Below are 15,927 nucleotides of genomic sequence, written 5' to 3'. Positions count from 1 at the left end.
GTAATACAGACACTCCGCTGTGTAATATCACTCCTGTAATTCAGACACTCTTCCTGTGTAATATTACACGCATAATACAGACACTCCGCTGTGTGATATCATGCGTCTAATAGAGACACTGCCCCATGTAATATCACACGTGTAATGTCAGACACCCCCCGTTGGCTAATATCACACATGTCATACAGACACTCCGCTGTGTAATATCACTCCTGTAATTCAGACACTCTTCCTGTGTAATATTACACGCATAATACAGACACTCCGCTGTGTGATATCATGCGTCTAATAGAGACACTGCCCCATGTAATATCACGTGTAATTTCAGACACCCCCCGTTGGCTAATATCACACATGTAATACAGACACTCCGCTGTGTAATATCACTCCTGTAATTCAGACACTCTTCCTGTGTAATATTACACGCATAATACAGACACTCCGCTGTGTGATATCATGCGTCTAATAGAGACACTGCCCCATGTAATATCACACGTGTAATTTCAGACACCCCCCGTTGGCTAATATCACACATGTCATACAGACACTCCGCTGTGTAATATCACTCCTGTAATTCAGACACTCTTCCTGTGTAATATTACACGCATAATACAGACACTCCGCTGTGTGATATCATGCGTCTAATAGAGACACTGCCCCATGTAATATCACACGTGTAATTTCAGACACCCCCCGTTGGCTAATATCACACATGTAATACAGACACTCCGCTGTGTAATATCACTCCTGTAATTCAGATACTCTTCCTGTGTAATATTACACGTATAATACAGACACTCCGCTGTGTAATATCACACGTGTAATACAGACAATCTCCCCCCGTGGAATATCACATGTGTAATACAGACACTCCCCCCTGTGTAATATCACATGTGTAATGCAGTCACTCCCCAGGGTAATATCACATGTGTAATACAGACACCCCCCCCCCATCGAATATCACATATGTAATAGACACCCCCCCCCCCGTGGAATATCAAACATGTAATACAGACACTCACCCCGTGTAATATCACATGTGTAATGCAGTCACTCCCCAGGGTAATATCACATGTGTAATACAGACCCCCCCCCCCCGTGGAATATCACATATGTAATAGACACCCCCCCGTGGAATATCAAACGTGTAATACAGACACTCACCCCGTGTAATATCACATGTGTAATGCAGTCACTCCCCAGGGTAATATCACATGTCTAATACAGACACTCTCCCCATGTAATATCACATGTGTAATACAGACACTCACCCCGTGTAATATCACATGTGTAATGCAGTCACTCCCCAGGGTAATATCACATGTGTAATACAGACACTCTCCCCATGTAATATCACATGTGTAATACAGACACTCACCCCGTGTAATATCACATGTGTAATGCAGTCACTCCCCAGGGTAATATCACATGTGTAATACAGACACTCCCCATGTAATATCACATGTGTAATACAGACACTCACCTGTGTAATTTCACACGTGTAATACTGACTGTGAAGATCTGATGTTGTGGGATGTAATAATCACCTAGGCAGGTGAACGATGCAACTATTTTTATTCCATACATCCATAGTTGTACAACAAATCCAGGTAGACGGCCAAAATACAATGTCCTCAGTCCACAAGTTCCTAATCTAAGATCGGCAGTCCCACTGCCCCCCAGGCGATACTCACTGTCTCCCAACTTTTGGTTGGCCCACAGCTTTTGGTATCTCCAGCCGGCGTAGTGTGCAGCCTATGTTCCTCCAGATGATGGATATCACCACCGTAGCTCATGGATCCCCTCCAGCCAACAACCGATCTCCAGAACTCCATAGTCCATCCCAGCTTGGATCCTCTCCCATCGATGTCACTCCAACAACTGCCTGATTGAACCCCTGTGTCTTTTCCTCCCTACCCCTTACACTTGTTCCTTTAGTTCACAGAATGAAGCCTATTCCATCACCTGAGACTCCATGTGAGACCCCGGTGGTGACGGCTCCCCTGGGTCTACTATCTCCATCCACACAATGGGCCCAGGGCTGGTAGAACAACGGATTGGTAGGATGATTGCTTTACATTTACCTTTAGCAATCTCCTGTCTGGCCTTAGGGCCCCATCACACATAGCGACTCACCAGCGATCCCGACAACGATATCAACGTGTCAGGATCGCTGGCGAGTCGCTACATGATCGCTGGTGAGCTGCCAAACAGGCAGCTTCACAGCGATCAGGACCAGCGACGCCGCGCGCGTCACTGTGTACTTTACTTATCAGCGCGCTGATGCAGGGAGCTGGTAACTAAGGGGCGTGCATCACTTAGTAACCCGATGTGTAACTTAGTTACCAGGTCCCTGCATCAGCGCGGTGCTTAGTAACCCTGCACTTACCTTAGTTACCAGCTGATCGCTGGTCTCGCGCCTGTCACACGCAGCGATGCGTGCTGGCCAGCGGGAGACCAGCGACCAAAAAAATGTCCAGAGGTTTCTTCCAGCGATCAGCGATACCGGCAGGGGGGCCGGTCGCTGGTGTCACACACCGCAATCTCACTGGTGAGATCGCTATGTGTGACGGGGGCTTTAGGCATTCATAAGATCCAGCCTGCTCGTCCTCCTCTGCTTACTGTCACTGAGGATGAACATTGATTCCTGAGGATGAACTGACGAGCCAGAAAATATCTAATAAAACATAACAAAACCGGTGCACCGTGCTGGAAAAAGTCTCTATCTCGTAGAGCTGTGGACTCCGCTCTATGTCTATTTGTCCAATAGTAAGCGGCCGGCTCCTCGCATTCCTCCCACACTTTTTCAGCATGGACACAGATTCTATGAGGTTTCACCTTCATGAGAACAAAACTTTGTATCATCCAGTTTCCTCGTGGCATATTCCATGTCGTCCTTGTGAATAAACTCCACAGTCCCCATTCCACTATGGTGTACATCGGCACAGTAGACATCTCCAGCTTGTCTCATATGACTCCCCGATGGGGGGAAGCCCTGAGACAAGGACGCTGTATTTAGTTAGCTGCGACAAGGGTCTGTTTCTCCAGCGGGGTCCTCCATATCCTCCTCCTGATCCACGGTTGGACCTGGGAAACACCACACGTACCCGATGAGAACCGAACTTATATCCATTGCATCCAACCCCAGAGTGCTGACCCTCAGCTATGGGGATGGTCACTTGGCGGCCTGGTAAATAATGTACTGGGGGGACAGTATTTTGGCTGACCAGGGTGATGGTAGACCCTGTGTCCTGGAGTCCGTTTGTCTCCTCCCTGATGTCATCTACCTCCCCAGGTCATACTCCTACATGGTCACAGTCATTACATTTTGTGCATTGCTCACCACTGGCAGGAGAGTTGACGGCATGTTGAGATTGCTCCATTCCCTCTCAGATGATGCAGTGGGAACAGATCCTTGGCTTTGAGTTACGACATTGGCCCAGTGGCACACCAGCCCTGCTCCTAGGCTGTTTCCCAGCAGCATGTCTACTGGTAGGTGCTGCACTACTCCTACATCCACCATTCCACGACTGTGACCCCAGTCTTCATGTAGTCGGGCCCTCTGAATGTTCTGAGATTCTCCTCCGGCTACATTGACTAACATCTGTCTGTTGGGAACAATACGCTGGTCCGGTACTAGATGTTCTTTGATCAATGTAACAGAGGCTCAGGAGTTACGGAGCCCCGCAGCCTCCACGCTCTCTACCCAGACCTGCTGCAGATGCTGTTTCATGGTCGCTGAGGTGTCCCATCTAGTCTGGGGCACTTGTCCTTGTACCACAGATGCTTCTTCCTCTACCGGTCGGGGTAGTGGGATCCTCTCTCCTTCAGCATTCCAGCCCCATTGTAGCACAGTGTTCACCGGTTGGGGATGTGGATGATGTGGGCTAGAACGTTCATGGCATTCCCTGGCAAAGTGTCCCATGCGTCCAGAGTTATGGCAGCTTAACCCTCCTCGCCCCGATGTGGGCTGCACTGGAGGGCTTCGGAAACCTCCCCCTCTTTGTGTAGTCCAAAATCCCCTCGTTTCCTCCTCTTGCCAGTCCATGGGTCTCGCTGGCCTCCATGTAAGCTCCTGTTCGCGACTCGCTGGGGCTGTACTTCCAAGTAGCCCTGGTCGATTAGCAGACCAATCATCCGCCAATCTTGGAGCCTCATCCAGGCTGAGTGGTTTTCTATCCGCCACCCATTCTTTTAAGTCATCTGGGAGCTTGGACATCAATTGTTTCAGCATGAAGATATTCAAGACGTGTTCTGCTTCCTGAGCCCCGAGTCCTTCTATCCACTGAGTGCACGCCGTACATAGTGTGTTAGCAAATTCCCGATGTGTGTGTGTGTGCAAACCAAACTTCCTGCGGTAGGTTTCATGTGTGACGGCATACCTCTCTAGTAATGAGCTGCGAATGGTAGAGTAACACCTCTGGTCCCCAGAAGACAAGTTATTAAAAGCTTCTCTTGCTTTTTCAGTTAAGCCAATGCTCAAAAATCTCAGCCTGTCACTGACTGACACCTCATGTAGCAGGCAGAGGGTCTCAAATAACCGGAGGTGCTCATCAGTATTCGAGGTGTCCTCACTGATCTGTGGTATATCCCGGTACCTTAAAAATGGGGGCCCATCTCTCCTGTAATCCACTGTCCTCTGCGCTGGGGCTGGTTGCCGTACTGTTACATGCACACGTGTACATTTGCTTAACATGGCCGCCCGCTCTATCTCCGTGGCCCATTCTGCTAGGGCGTCCAGCATCCGCCTCAGCTCACTTGGTCGATCCTCTGCCATCTGGATGTCGGCCCCCACATGTATTTAGGCTGCTGGAACACAAACTAAATCTCCGAGCACGCCCAAACTACTCGGAGAGCACCCGAGCATGCTCGGAAATCTCGAGTGACGAGCACACTCGCTCATCACTAATACTCTCCCATCAAAATCCCTCCAACAACTGATTCACCCCGTGTGTCTTTTTCTCCATCCCCCTTAAACATTTTTCTTCAGCTCACAGAATGAAGCATATTCCATCACCTGAAGCTGACGCGAGACCCCCTGTGGTGATGGCTCCCCTGGGTCTACTATCTCCATCCACACAATGGGCCCAGGGCTGGTAGAACAACGGATTGGTAGGATGATTGCATTAAGGGCCTTTTACACATAGCGAGATCGCTAAAGCGTCACCGATTTTGTGACGCAGCAGCGATCTCGCTTTGTGTGCCGCGTACCTGCGACTGCCCCCCCCGCTGGATATCGCTGATCGCGCTGGAACGGCCTGGGCCATTTTTTCCTCGATGGCATCCCGCTGGCACCGACTAGCGACGCATGGACGCAGGCGGAAGTCATCATCGCTGCGGTGTGACAGGTAAGAGCGCCCGCCGACGGATCGCTTATCGCTGCTGCGTTGCTGGTGAGATCTGCCTGTGTGGCAGCTCACTAGCGACCACTTAGCGATGCACCAGCGATCCTGACCAGGTCGTATCGTTGTAGGGATCACTAGTGCATCGCTAAATGTAACGGGACCCCTACATTTACCTTTATCAATCTCCTGTCTGGCCTTATGTATACATAAGATCCAGCCTGCTCGTCTTCCTCTGCTTAAGGCCCCGTTACACGCAACGACATTGTGAACGATATCGGTGCAACGTCAACCATCAGTTGGCTGATCGCTAATCGTTGCTTAATGGTTTGGGCCTTAAATCTATCGTTTGTCTCCCACTGGGCAGCACACATCACTGCGTGTGACAGCGAGAGACCAACGATCAGCGAGCTCCCAGCGCCATACAGCAGACGCTGGGATCTAGAATCCAGGGTAAACAGCAGATAACTAAGCGCCGCGTTTACCCTGGATACCAGCGTGCTCGCTGGTCCTGATCGCTGGTGAGCCTGCCTATGTGACAGCTCATCAGCTAACCATGTCCCAGCGATCCCATCCACGTCGGATCGTTGGTGGGATCGCTGGGACATTGAAGCGTGTAACGGGGCCTTTACTGTCACCGAATGGAAACATTGATTCATGAGGACGAACTGACGAGCAAGACTCCGCACTAGATCCATTTGAGCTATAGTCTTTAGTAAGCGGCGATATCCTCACACTAACACTCTCGGGTGTAATATCACAGGTGTAATACAGACACTCTCCCCGTGTAATATCACACGTGTATTACAGACACTCTCCCCGTGTAATATCGCAGGTGTATTACAGACACTCTCCCCGTGTAATATCACACGTGTAATACAGACACTCTCCCCGTGTAATATCACACGTGTAATAATACAGACACTCTCCCCGTGTAATATCACACGTGTAATACAGACACTCTCCCCGTGTAATATCACACGTGTAATACAGACACTCTCCCCGTGTAATATCACACGTGTAATACAGACACTCTCCCCGTGTAATATCACATGTGTAATACAGACACTCTCCCCGTGTAATATCACACGTGTAATACAGACACTCTCCCCGTGTAATATCACATATGTAATACAGACACTCTCCCCGTGTAATATCACAGGTGTAATACAGACACTCTGCCCGTGTAATATCACAGGTGTAATACAGACACTCACCCCGTGTAATATCGCAGGTGTAATACAGACACTCACCCCGTGTAATATCACAGGTGTAATACAGACACTCTGCCCGTGTAATATCACAGGTGTAATACAGACACTCACCCCGTGTAATATCACAGGTGTAATACAGACACTCTCCCCGTGTAATATCACACGTGTATTACAGACACTCTCCCCGTGTAATATCAAACGTGTAATACAGACACTCTCCCCGTGTAATCACACGTGTATTACAGACACTCTCCCCGTGTAATATCACACGTGTAATACAGACACTCTCCCCGTGTAATATCACACATGTAATACAGACACTCTCCCCGTGTAATATCACAGGTGTAATACAGACACTCTGCCCGTGTAATATCACACATGTAATACAGACACTCACCCCGTGTAATATCGCAGGTGTAATACAGACATTCTCCCCGTGTAATATCACAGGTGTAATACAGACACTCTCCCCGTGTAATATCACAGGTGTAATACAGACACTCTCCCCGTGTAATATCACAGGTGTAATACAGACACTCTGCCCGTGTAATATCACAGGTGTAATACAGACACTCTGCCCGTGTAATATCGCAGGTGCAATACATACAGTCCTACCTTATTTACAGACACCGTCAGTTCAGGTTCAGTTTCAGGCCCCGTTTGACATTTTTCTTTATAACAGAGCAGCCGACAACCATGTAACACACAGAACATCCGCTGCCAGAACTTCTGACCCCGCGTCTGAAACAAGTCACCTGTTTTGGTTTGTATTCAGACATGGGACGTGGTATTACCACAGCGTAATCACACATTATCAGGCAGATTACCTGGATTTGGAGATCACCGGATATCATGTCCTGATTCATACAGTCCGGCTGTGCAGTAAGGCGGCAGCAGACGCTTCCATATAACGGCAGCCAACAGGAACTCTCATCTGTAAAGGCAGCAGACTGCCATCAGCTACAAGCTTTTACATCCATCACCTCAATCATGTAGTTCTAGGGGAATGAACATTCATGAGGAGTGCACCTCCTTAACTGCATCTACAGGGGTCCCGCTATGGGGTTCTTCCTCATGCCATCTCTTCTCCAACTGCATGCTATCCTATTAATGCCATCAAGAAACCCCTTAGGCTGTAGAGATATCACTGATTATACTGCTTAGTAGGCACAATATCCAGGGATTCTTCATCAATGTAAAAGGTTTTGGCGAGGGGATTTAATAAAGTTATTCTGGCTGTTGGCTAGATATGGCCCAATATCCTAAATTCTTCCTTACTAGGGTCCTCTCTAAAAATGCTTCATCTACTTCTACTATGAAACAATATTCATGTAGTGCTTCCAGTAATATGACTTAGTTGATCGTGATCCAGACCAGTAGACACAATTTACAGCTTCTCCTTACTGTAAGGAAGAAGGATTCTCGGGGGCAGAACAGTACTAAAGAATTGTTTACATCATCATCATCCGTCTAGGAACAGTAAAGGCGAGCTGTGACATCATGGCCAGTCTAAGAACCATACAAGAAAGCTGTGATATCATTATCAGTAAGCATAGCTCCTCTGTACTGTTCTTAGGATGGTGATGTCACGGCTCCTCAGTACTGTACAGCTATATATATATATATATATATATATATATATATATATATATATATATATATATATATATATGAAGAGGGGGCACGTCAGTGAGTGATCAGTGACCTGTCAGAAGCCATACAGATGAATACCTAAGCAGAGTACCACATGAAGACCCCCACAGCCCCGCCGAGAACACAAGCATATCATTAATTCAAAACTGAAAATAAAGATAACACAACAACCACAGTACAGATATTATAACCAGTTATCAGTGTAATCAGTATAACGGCGCCAACCTGACACTGCCTGTAGTCACTGAGCACAATCCTGCTGACAGGGGCACCTTAGCAATGAGAGGAGATGACCCACCAGAGGCACAAAGTTGTAGAGTCCGCCTCCAGACCCTGGGAGGTCAGACGTGTGCTGCTGCCGGCTGCGTTCTGTGCAGCGAGCTCCTTACCTGAGCTGCTGATGGTGAGATCGTGAGTCCTGAAACCGTCCTGCACATGGGCCAGCGTCAGCTTGGTGTGGGCCAGCAGCTGAAACTTAGGTCCCCTGAAATAGAAGCAGCAGACAATATAATGCTACTATAGACGGCACAGAGGAGACTACAACTCACTCAGTGAGTTATTATTCCATAGTATGGCCTGGGAATACAGCAAATTCCCCCTGGGTTACTCACGGGACACTGGGAGGGGGCAGCAGGATTGGGCTTCCTCCCCCATTGTTGCAGCTTCCATCCATGGTAGCTCGTAACCTGCGCCCAGAAGATCTCCCCATGGAACTGCTCAGTCTGGTGGATAATCTTCGTGGGGTCCCCGAAAGCGAGAAGTCTTCATCCACCGCACAACTGTACAGCTGCAGGCTGAGCTCAAACCCGGGGTCCACGTCAGAGCTGGAGAGGACACAACAGGTGGGTCACACCATGTGATGGAGGGCCCTCAGATATGGGCCCTCACACTGGGAAAATCAGGAGGCCGTACTCACAAGACGATGGCATTCTGAAAGCAGATGTCTGTGGCGGTGCGATCTACGAAGACCATCTCGGTGTCATACACCTCTCCCCGGATCTGCAGAGCGCAGAATACGGCACAGCGGTGCAGCTCTGCGGCAGGCGAGACAAAGAAAAAAGTTATGTATATGGAGATTATGTGAACTGCTGTGGTAGCAGTCCAAACACATCACATGGGTGGTAGCATCGTCTGCGCACATACTTTGCGACCATGCTCTGTGTGCGCACAGAGTGCGTGTGCTCTGTGTGTTTTATAGTGAGCACATTCCTTGTTTTTCTACATGTTTTGTAGTGAGCGTGCTCATTGTGTGCTTTAAAGCACAAGCTGTGTCTTCTTAGGAGCGCCCTCTTCTGTGTATTCTCTAGTGAGCACCTCCTGCTGCGGCGCATTTTGCAGTGAGTGCCCTCTGTTGCGTGTTCCCTAGTGAGCGCTCTCTGCAACACGCGTTCTCTAGTGAGCGCCCTGTGCAACGCGCATTCTCTAGTGAGCGCCCTGTGCAATGAGCTTTCTCTAGGGAGCGCCCTCTGCAACGCGCGTTTTCTAGTGAGTGCCCTCTGCAACGCGCGTACTCTAGTGAGCGCCCTCTGCAACGCGCGTTCTCTAGTGAGCGCCCTCTGCAACGCGCGTTCTCTAGTGAGCGCCCTCTGCAACGCGTGTTCTCTAGTGAGCGCCCTCTGCAACGCGTGTTCTCTAGTGAGCACCCTCTGCAAAGCGCGTTCTCTAGGGAGCGTCCTCTGCAACGCGCGTTCTATAGTTAGCGCCCTCTGCAACGCGCGTTCTCTAGTGAGCACCCTCTGCAACGCGCGTTCTCTAGTGAGCGCCCTCTGCAACGCGTGTTCTCTAGTGAGCGCCCTCTGCAAAGCGCGTTCTCTAGGGAGCGTCCTCTGCAACGCGCGTTCTATAGTTAGCGCCCTCTGCAACGCGCGTTCTCTAGTGAGCGCTCTCTGCAACGTGCATTCTCTAGTGAGCGCCCTCTGCAACAAGCTTTCTCTAGTGAGCGCTCTGCAACGCACGTTCTCTACTGAGCGCCCTCTGCAACGCGCGTTCTCTAGTGAGCGCCCTCTGCAACGCGCATTCTCTAGTGCGTGTTCTCTAGTGCACGTGCAGATGGTGCTCTGCATGCACAAAGTATGCAACAGCTATTAATCACTGTGGTAACTATCACACTCCATATTCTGGGGTCTCCACAGCTCCATAGCCCCAGATTACTCCAGTTTTATTGCGGAGACTCCACTATGTGGACAGAGTACGTAGAGCCTTTGTTCTGTGAGAACAGCCCTCTAAAAACGACACCATCTCCTAATCTGTACCATCTGTGACTGGGGTGCAAAAGTCATTGTAGATACATATCCGTCAGGATACCACCAGCAGCTCTGAAGACACATTTTGAGAGAACGCTGATTGTCGGGCATGACAAAACCTCATGCGAGCTCAGGCCATTCTTCCATTTTTGAAGACCAAAATGCAAAAGCGTTAAAATTCCCCTTGATGGCATTTATATTGAGCTCAAGATACTCCTGCACCATCCTCTCCAGTCGTTCACAGCATGTTAGACTTTTACTCTCTGCTGCTGCACGGGCTGGTCTAAAAAAAATGTGAAATGACTCACAAATTGCTTATGCCACTTACACTGCTACTGCCAGTGTTTTTGTGATGACAACTTCACGTTTCTGGGGTTGGAAGTTTCGATCTGCGATATACACTGTGTGACTCACTGCTGTCTTGGGGAAAACCTAAAAATTGTCTACAAGGGTGTTTCAATACTCCAGCACATGTCCCTTTCAAGGGGAAGCATCTGGCAAAATGTACTCTTGTACCTAACAGTGGCAACCCAGTAGTCAGCACTAATTCTAACTATTTGTGGACCCAACTGATACCTTCTAAGATGTGAAGGAGGTGACCCCTGGGGTCTGTACTCACCACCCTTATTCTTAAAGTATTCACTGTCCTTCCACATGAGGGGAATCCGCAAATCTGAGGAAACAAGAAAGAAAGATGGCTGCTGATAAAGGTACAGAGCAGCTCCTACTAGCGGCAGGGATCAGGTGACCCCACATACTACCCACTGACATTTTCAAACTTCCCCCCAACAAACATTACTACACTCCCCCCCCCCCAACAGACATCATCACACTTCTAGAGATGCACGCTCCTTTCAAGGTTCGGTTCGATTTGCCGAACATCCCAATGTTCACCAAACGGTTAAACAAACATACCAGAACCCCACTAGATTCAATGGGAGACCAAACTAAACGTATACACAAAACCTTAAGGGATGACAAAAAGCTTCCCAAACAAATAAAAATAGGAGCACGCTCCTTGCAAAGTGCCATCAATTGACCCACAGTATAAATTTGCAAATGGCACTGCAGCAGTCAGCCATGGGCCATGCATGAGGTATCAGGGTCTGGCCCAGCATTTAAAGCTTGGAACTGAAGTTTTAATGAGGACTTGGTGGTTAAAGGAGCAGTGTAGGCCTTCTTAGCTGGGAGACCTGATACCTCATGCAACACCTCCAATTTTTTTTTTTTATTCCAGCCACACTCAGGTGGCACAAATATCAGTTTCATACAGTACTATTGGTAGAAAAATGTAAGAATAGTAACAGACGTAGATAACTAAAAGGAAATTCAGGCCTGTCTGTCTGGGGGCTGTACTTACACACGCAACCTTCCAGATGGAGACCTAACGGGAGTCTCCATATTTCCAAAAAATGTCACAGCACAAAAGTGGCATCAATATCCACAGAGTAGAAACAGTATAATAGGCCTCTGACACACCTACTACAGCAACCCACCAGATGGAGGCCCAACTTGGATTTTCCACAGGCACAGAAGCAATGACATAGGTGGCACAGACTGCAATAACGCGAGATCTACGCATGACACTAAAAGTGACACCATTGCCTAGTCTGTACCATATGCGACTTTGGTGCAAAAGTAATTGAAGATACGTGACTTGTTTATTTTCACAAAAGTTAGGCAGTCTACACTTTTAGGGGATAGTGGGATGCACTTATACGTCAGGACACCCCCAGCAGCACTGAAGACACATTGAGAGAACGCTGACTGTTGGGTATGACAAAACGCCCAAGGCATGACATGTGAGCTCAGGCCACTCTTCCATTTTTTAAGACCAAAATGCAAATAGGTCCAAACCTCCGCTGATGGCATTTATATTGAGCTCAAGATACTCCTGCACCATCCTCTCCAGTCATTCACAACATGTTAGACTTGTACTCTGTTCTGCTGCTGCATGGGCTGGTCTAAAAAAGTGTGAAATGACTTACAGAAATTGCTTTTGCCTCTTACACTGCTACTGCCAATGTTTTTGCGATGACTCCTTCACTTTCTCTGGGTTGGAAATTTAGAACTGCGATGCACACTGTGTCCCTCACTGTTGTCTTGGGAAAAACCTAAAAATGGTCTCCAAGCGTGTTTCGATACTCCCAGCACATGTCCATTTCAAGGGGAGAAACATCTGCCAAAATTTACTTTTGTATCATGGATCTAGAAGAATGGCGACCCAGTAGTCAGAGCTATTTCTAACACTAAGAATATGGGTATCATGCTGAAGATAGTGCAGCAATAAGGTGCTCATGTGTCAGGCGCTTCCAGAGGTCCAAGTCCATGACGAATTGGTGGCGGGGTAATTCTGAAGGTTGCTTTCTCTGTCCCCTCTGCCAACCACGGACAACAGAGAGGGGATCATTATCCTTTTAATATCCTGACTGTGGCCTGTCCATCTGTCCATCACCTCTTCCTCCTTGTCCTCCTCAATTTGTTCCTCTGCTCCTGCACCTTCAATAACAGTATGTCTAGTACCATGAGCCCCCTGATCGCTGTAATCCAACCTCTCATGGCACCAGCCTGTACGACGATAGTCCGGAACTTAGAGATACTGTTATCCCTTCTGCATCCTCCTCTGCTTCCACCTCTTCCTCTGGGACCACCATCTCCTCATGCAGACTATTAAAATTGTGCTCCAGCATGTACACTCCCTAACTGAAGTTCTGTCGCTTATCCATGTTATGTAAATAAAAGCTTATAACCTGACACTAAATTCATCCATTGGTTGTATAAATTACTCTTTTGAAAGCTGAAACCCTCCGAAATGTGGTTTCGGTTAAGAAAATAAATTGGCATCAATGCAGAAATATTGATCATTTAGTGGACACATTTAATGGTCAGATTTTAGCAAGACAAAAGTTTTGTCGCCTGGTCATATAATGCACCCAATCCTAGTTTACATCTGCACCTGTGCTCTGTAAATGATCGGTTAATTAGTGGGTGTGTATAAAAAGAAACCCAGCACCCCAGACCTTCACTTGAGCTGCAACTTGAGCTCTGACAACATGCCAAAAATCCACCCTGCGACCAAAGCCTGGATTATCAAGAGGCTGAAGACCAGATCCACTGCAGAGGTGGCTGGCACCTTTAATGTGTCTCAGCGTCAAGTACAAAGAATTAAAAAAAAGATTCGAAGAGACTGGTGATGTGTTTGACAAGCCCAGGTCCGGCAGACCTCACAAGACAACGGCTCAGGTGGAACGTTTGTTGGTTGGAAAATCGAAAGAAAGCCCCTCTTCCACTGCAGCAGAGCTCCAACAGGCCTGGTCACCTCAAGTCCCTGTGTCAACTAGAACAGTTTGTAGGATTCTGTCTCGAGATGGCCTCCATGGTCGAATCAGTGCCCAGAAGCCAGCACTAAACAAAAGGCAAATAAAAAAATAAAAAACCATGTGGCATTTGCAAAGTCCCACAGCCTGCTAATCAGATGGATGCTGGAAAAGTGACAGAAGGTGGATTTCTCTGATGAATCTTCAGTAGAATTACACTACAGTAGTCGCAAATACTGCAGGAGACCTACTGAAGCCTGTATGGATCCAAAATACACCCAGAAAACAGTTACATTTGGTGGTGGAAAGATCATGGTCTGGGGCTACATTCAGTATGGGGGTGTGCGAAACATTTGCAAGGTGTAAGGCAATATCAATAGCCTAAAATATCAAGAAGTATTAGCTGCCTCTTATATTCCAAATCATAAAAGGGGTCAAATTCTGCAGCAGGATGGTGCTCCATCTCATACATCCATCTCTACAACAAAGTTCCTCCAGGCAAAAAAGATCAAGGTGCTCAAGGACTGGCCAGCCCAGTCACCAGACAGGAGCATCATTGAGCAGGTTTTGGGGTAGGATGAAAGAGGAAGCTTGGAAAACAAAACCAAAGAATCTAGATGACCTCTGGGAGGCAGGTGAGACTGCATTCTCTGCTATTCCTGATGACTTCATTAATAAATTGTATGAGTCATTGTTGAATCGTATGGATGCCGTCCTTCAAGCTCATGGAAGTCACACAAAATATTATATATGACTAATAGCACCACAACTTCATTCACCAATGTTATGCAACATAGATTTGTATTTTCAGTTAATTATTTGTTTTAATATCACATTACTTTCTGTGGCGACAAAACTTCTGTCTCGCCAAAATCTGACCATTCTGTGTCTATTAAATGATCAATATTTCTCCACTGAGGCCAATTTATTTTCTTAACCTAAACCACATTTCGGAGGGTTTCAGCGTTCAAAAAATAATTTATACAACCAAAGGATGAATTTAACATCAGCTTTTATTTACAGAACACGGATAAGCGACATAACTTCTGTCAGGGAGTGTAGATGACAAGAATAGTGATGTTGATGACGGCATCGTTGGCCCTACCCATATTTGTAGCCATTTTGAAACTGTGCACAAGGGTGCAGAAGTCCTTCATCTGTGCCCACTCCGCAAGCGTTATTTGCACCACGTCCGTACTGTGCTGACCCAGGCTATGCAAAATGTCATACTACACCAGGTATCGTCGCTGCTACCACAGTCGCTGCAACATGTGCAGGTGGAATTCCACCGTGTCAGAACATCGCATATGTCACGTCCGCCATGTCTGTTTGTCTCAAGAACTCCTGGAGCGATGTGCATGCGCATGTTTTGTCTGCTGTCCTGCATTTTTGCTAGAGCTGTGTGCAGACTCACCTCATGTCTGAGCTGCAGGATCCCTGCGTTTCTGCTCTGCCTTCTGTGATCTTCTCGTCATGTCTGGAGTCCTTGATCATGTGATGTTTCTTAAGATCCTGCACTGTCTGGTTCTGCAATCATCTCGTCATGTCTAGAATCCCGGATCATGTGTTCTTCCTAGGATCCTGCACTGGTTGGTTCGGTGATCATCTCGTCATGTCTGAAACCCTGATCATGTGACGTTTCCTAAGATCCTGCACTGTCTGGTTCTGCTATCATCTCGTCATGTCTAGAATCCCGGAAGTGCTCCCCTGGTCCTGACCTGAGGAGGAGGTGCTATGCCCTATATCAGGCCGCCTCTTCCTATGCTCAGGGCCTGATTATTGTGTTGCTTCCCTGCAAGGCTCTGGGTCTGTGGGGTTGCTCCCTCTATTCTGTGCCCTTGCACTTTGCTCTGTAGTGCGTCTCTGCGCACGCTCCGTGCTCGTATTCCGCCTCTTGTCTTGTGCCATGTCTTGTGTTGTCTCTCGTGCCATGTTTGTCTTTGCCTTGCTTTGCCTTGTAGTCCTTCTGCTGTTCTTTGTCTTAGTCTGTTTTGCTATGTCTCGCCTTAGCTTTGCTTTGACTTGTAGTCCTTCCTGTGTTCTCTGCCTCGCCTGTTTTGCCATGTCTTGCTTTTGCTATGCTTTGACTTGTAGTCCTCCCTGTGTTCTCTGCCTTGCTATTCCTTGCTTTGTGTTCCTCCCTATGGTCTCAGTCTTT

General features: G+C 47.8%; 1 protein-coding gene across 5 annotated transcripts in view; it reads right to left on the bottom strand.

Annotated features, from left to right (window-relative positions):
* The window catches only part of RTKN (rhotekin), a 91,663-nt gene that overhangs the window by 8,011 nt on the left and 67,725 nt on the right, over positions 1-15,927 (bottom strand). For all 5 annotated transcript variants that reach the window (XM_073562796.1, XM_073562793.1, XM_073562792.1 and 2 more), the window contains 6 exons: positions 11,072-11,125; positions 9,126-9,243; positions 8,821-9,033; positions 8,599-8,693; positions 7,384-7,490; positions 7,172-7,297 (listed from right to left, as the gene is read on the bottom strand). In XM_073562796.1, the coding sequence (XP_073418897.1) occupies positions 7,172-7,297; positions 7,384-7,490; positions 8,599-8,693; positions 8,821-9,033; positions 9,126-9,243; positions 11,072-11,125 (713 nt within the window). The remainder of the gene's footprint in view (positions 1-7,171; positions 7,298-7,383; positions 7,491-8,598; positions 8,694-8,820; positions 9,034-9,125; positions 9,244-11,071; positions 11,126-15,927) is intronic.

Source organism: Dendrobates tinctorius, unplaced genomic scaffold (genome assembly GCF_039654945.1).
Source record: "Dendrobates tinctorius isolate UK_male_01 unplaced genomic scaffold, ASM3965494v1 ptg000367l, whole genome shotgun sequence".
Classification (NCBI taxonomy): domain Eukaryota; kingdom Metazoa; phylum Chordata; class Amphibia; order Anura; family Dendrobatidae; genus Dendrobates; species Dendrobates tinctorius.
The sequence above is the reverse complement of the archived record's forward strand: the minus strand, read 5'-3'. Positions and strand labels throughout refer to the sequence as shown.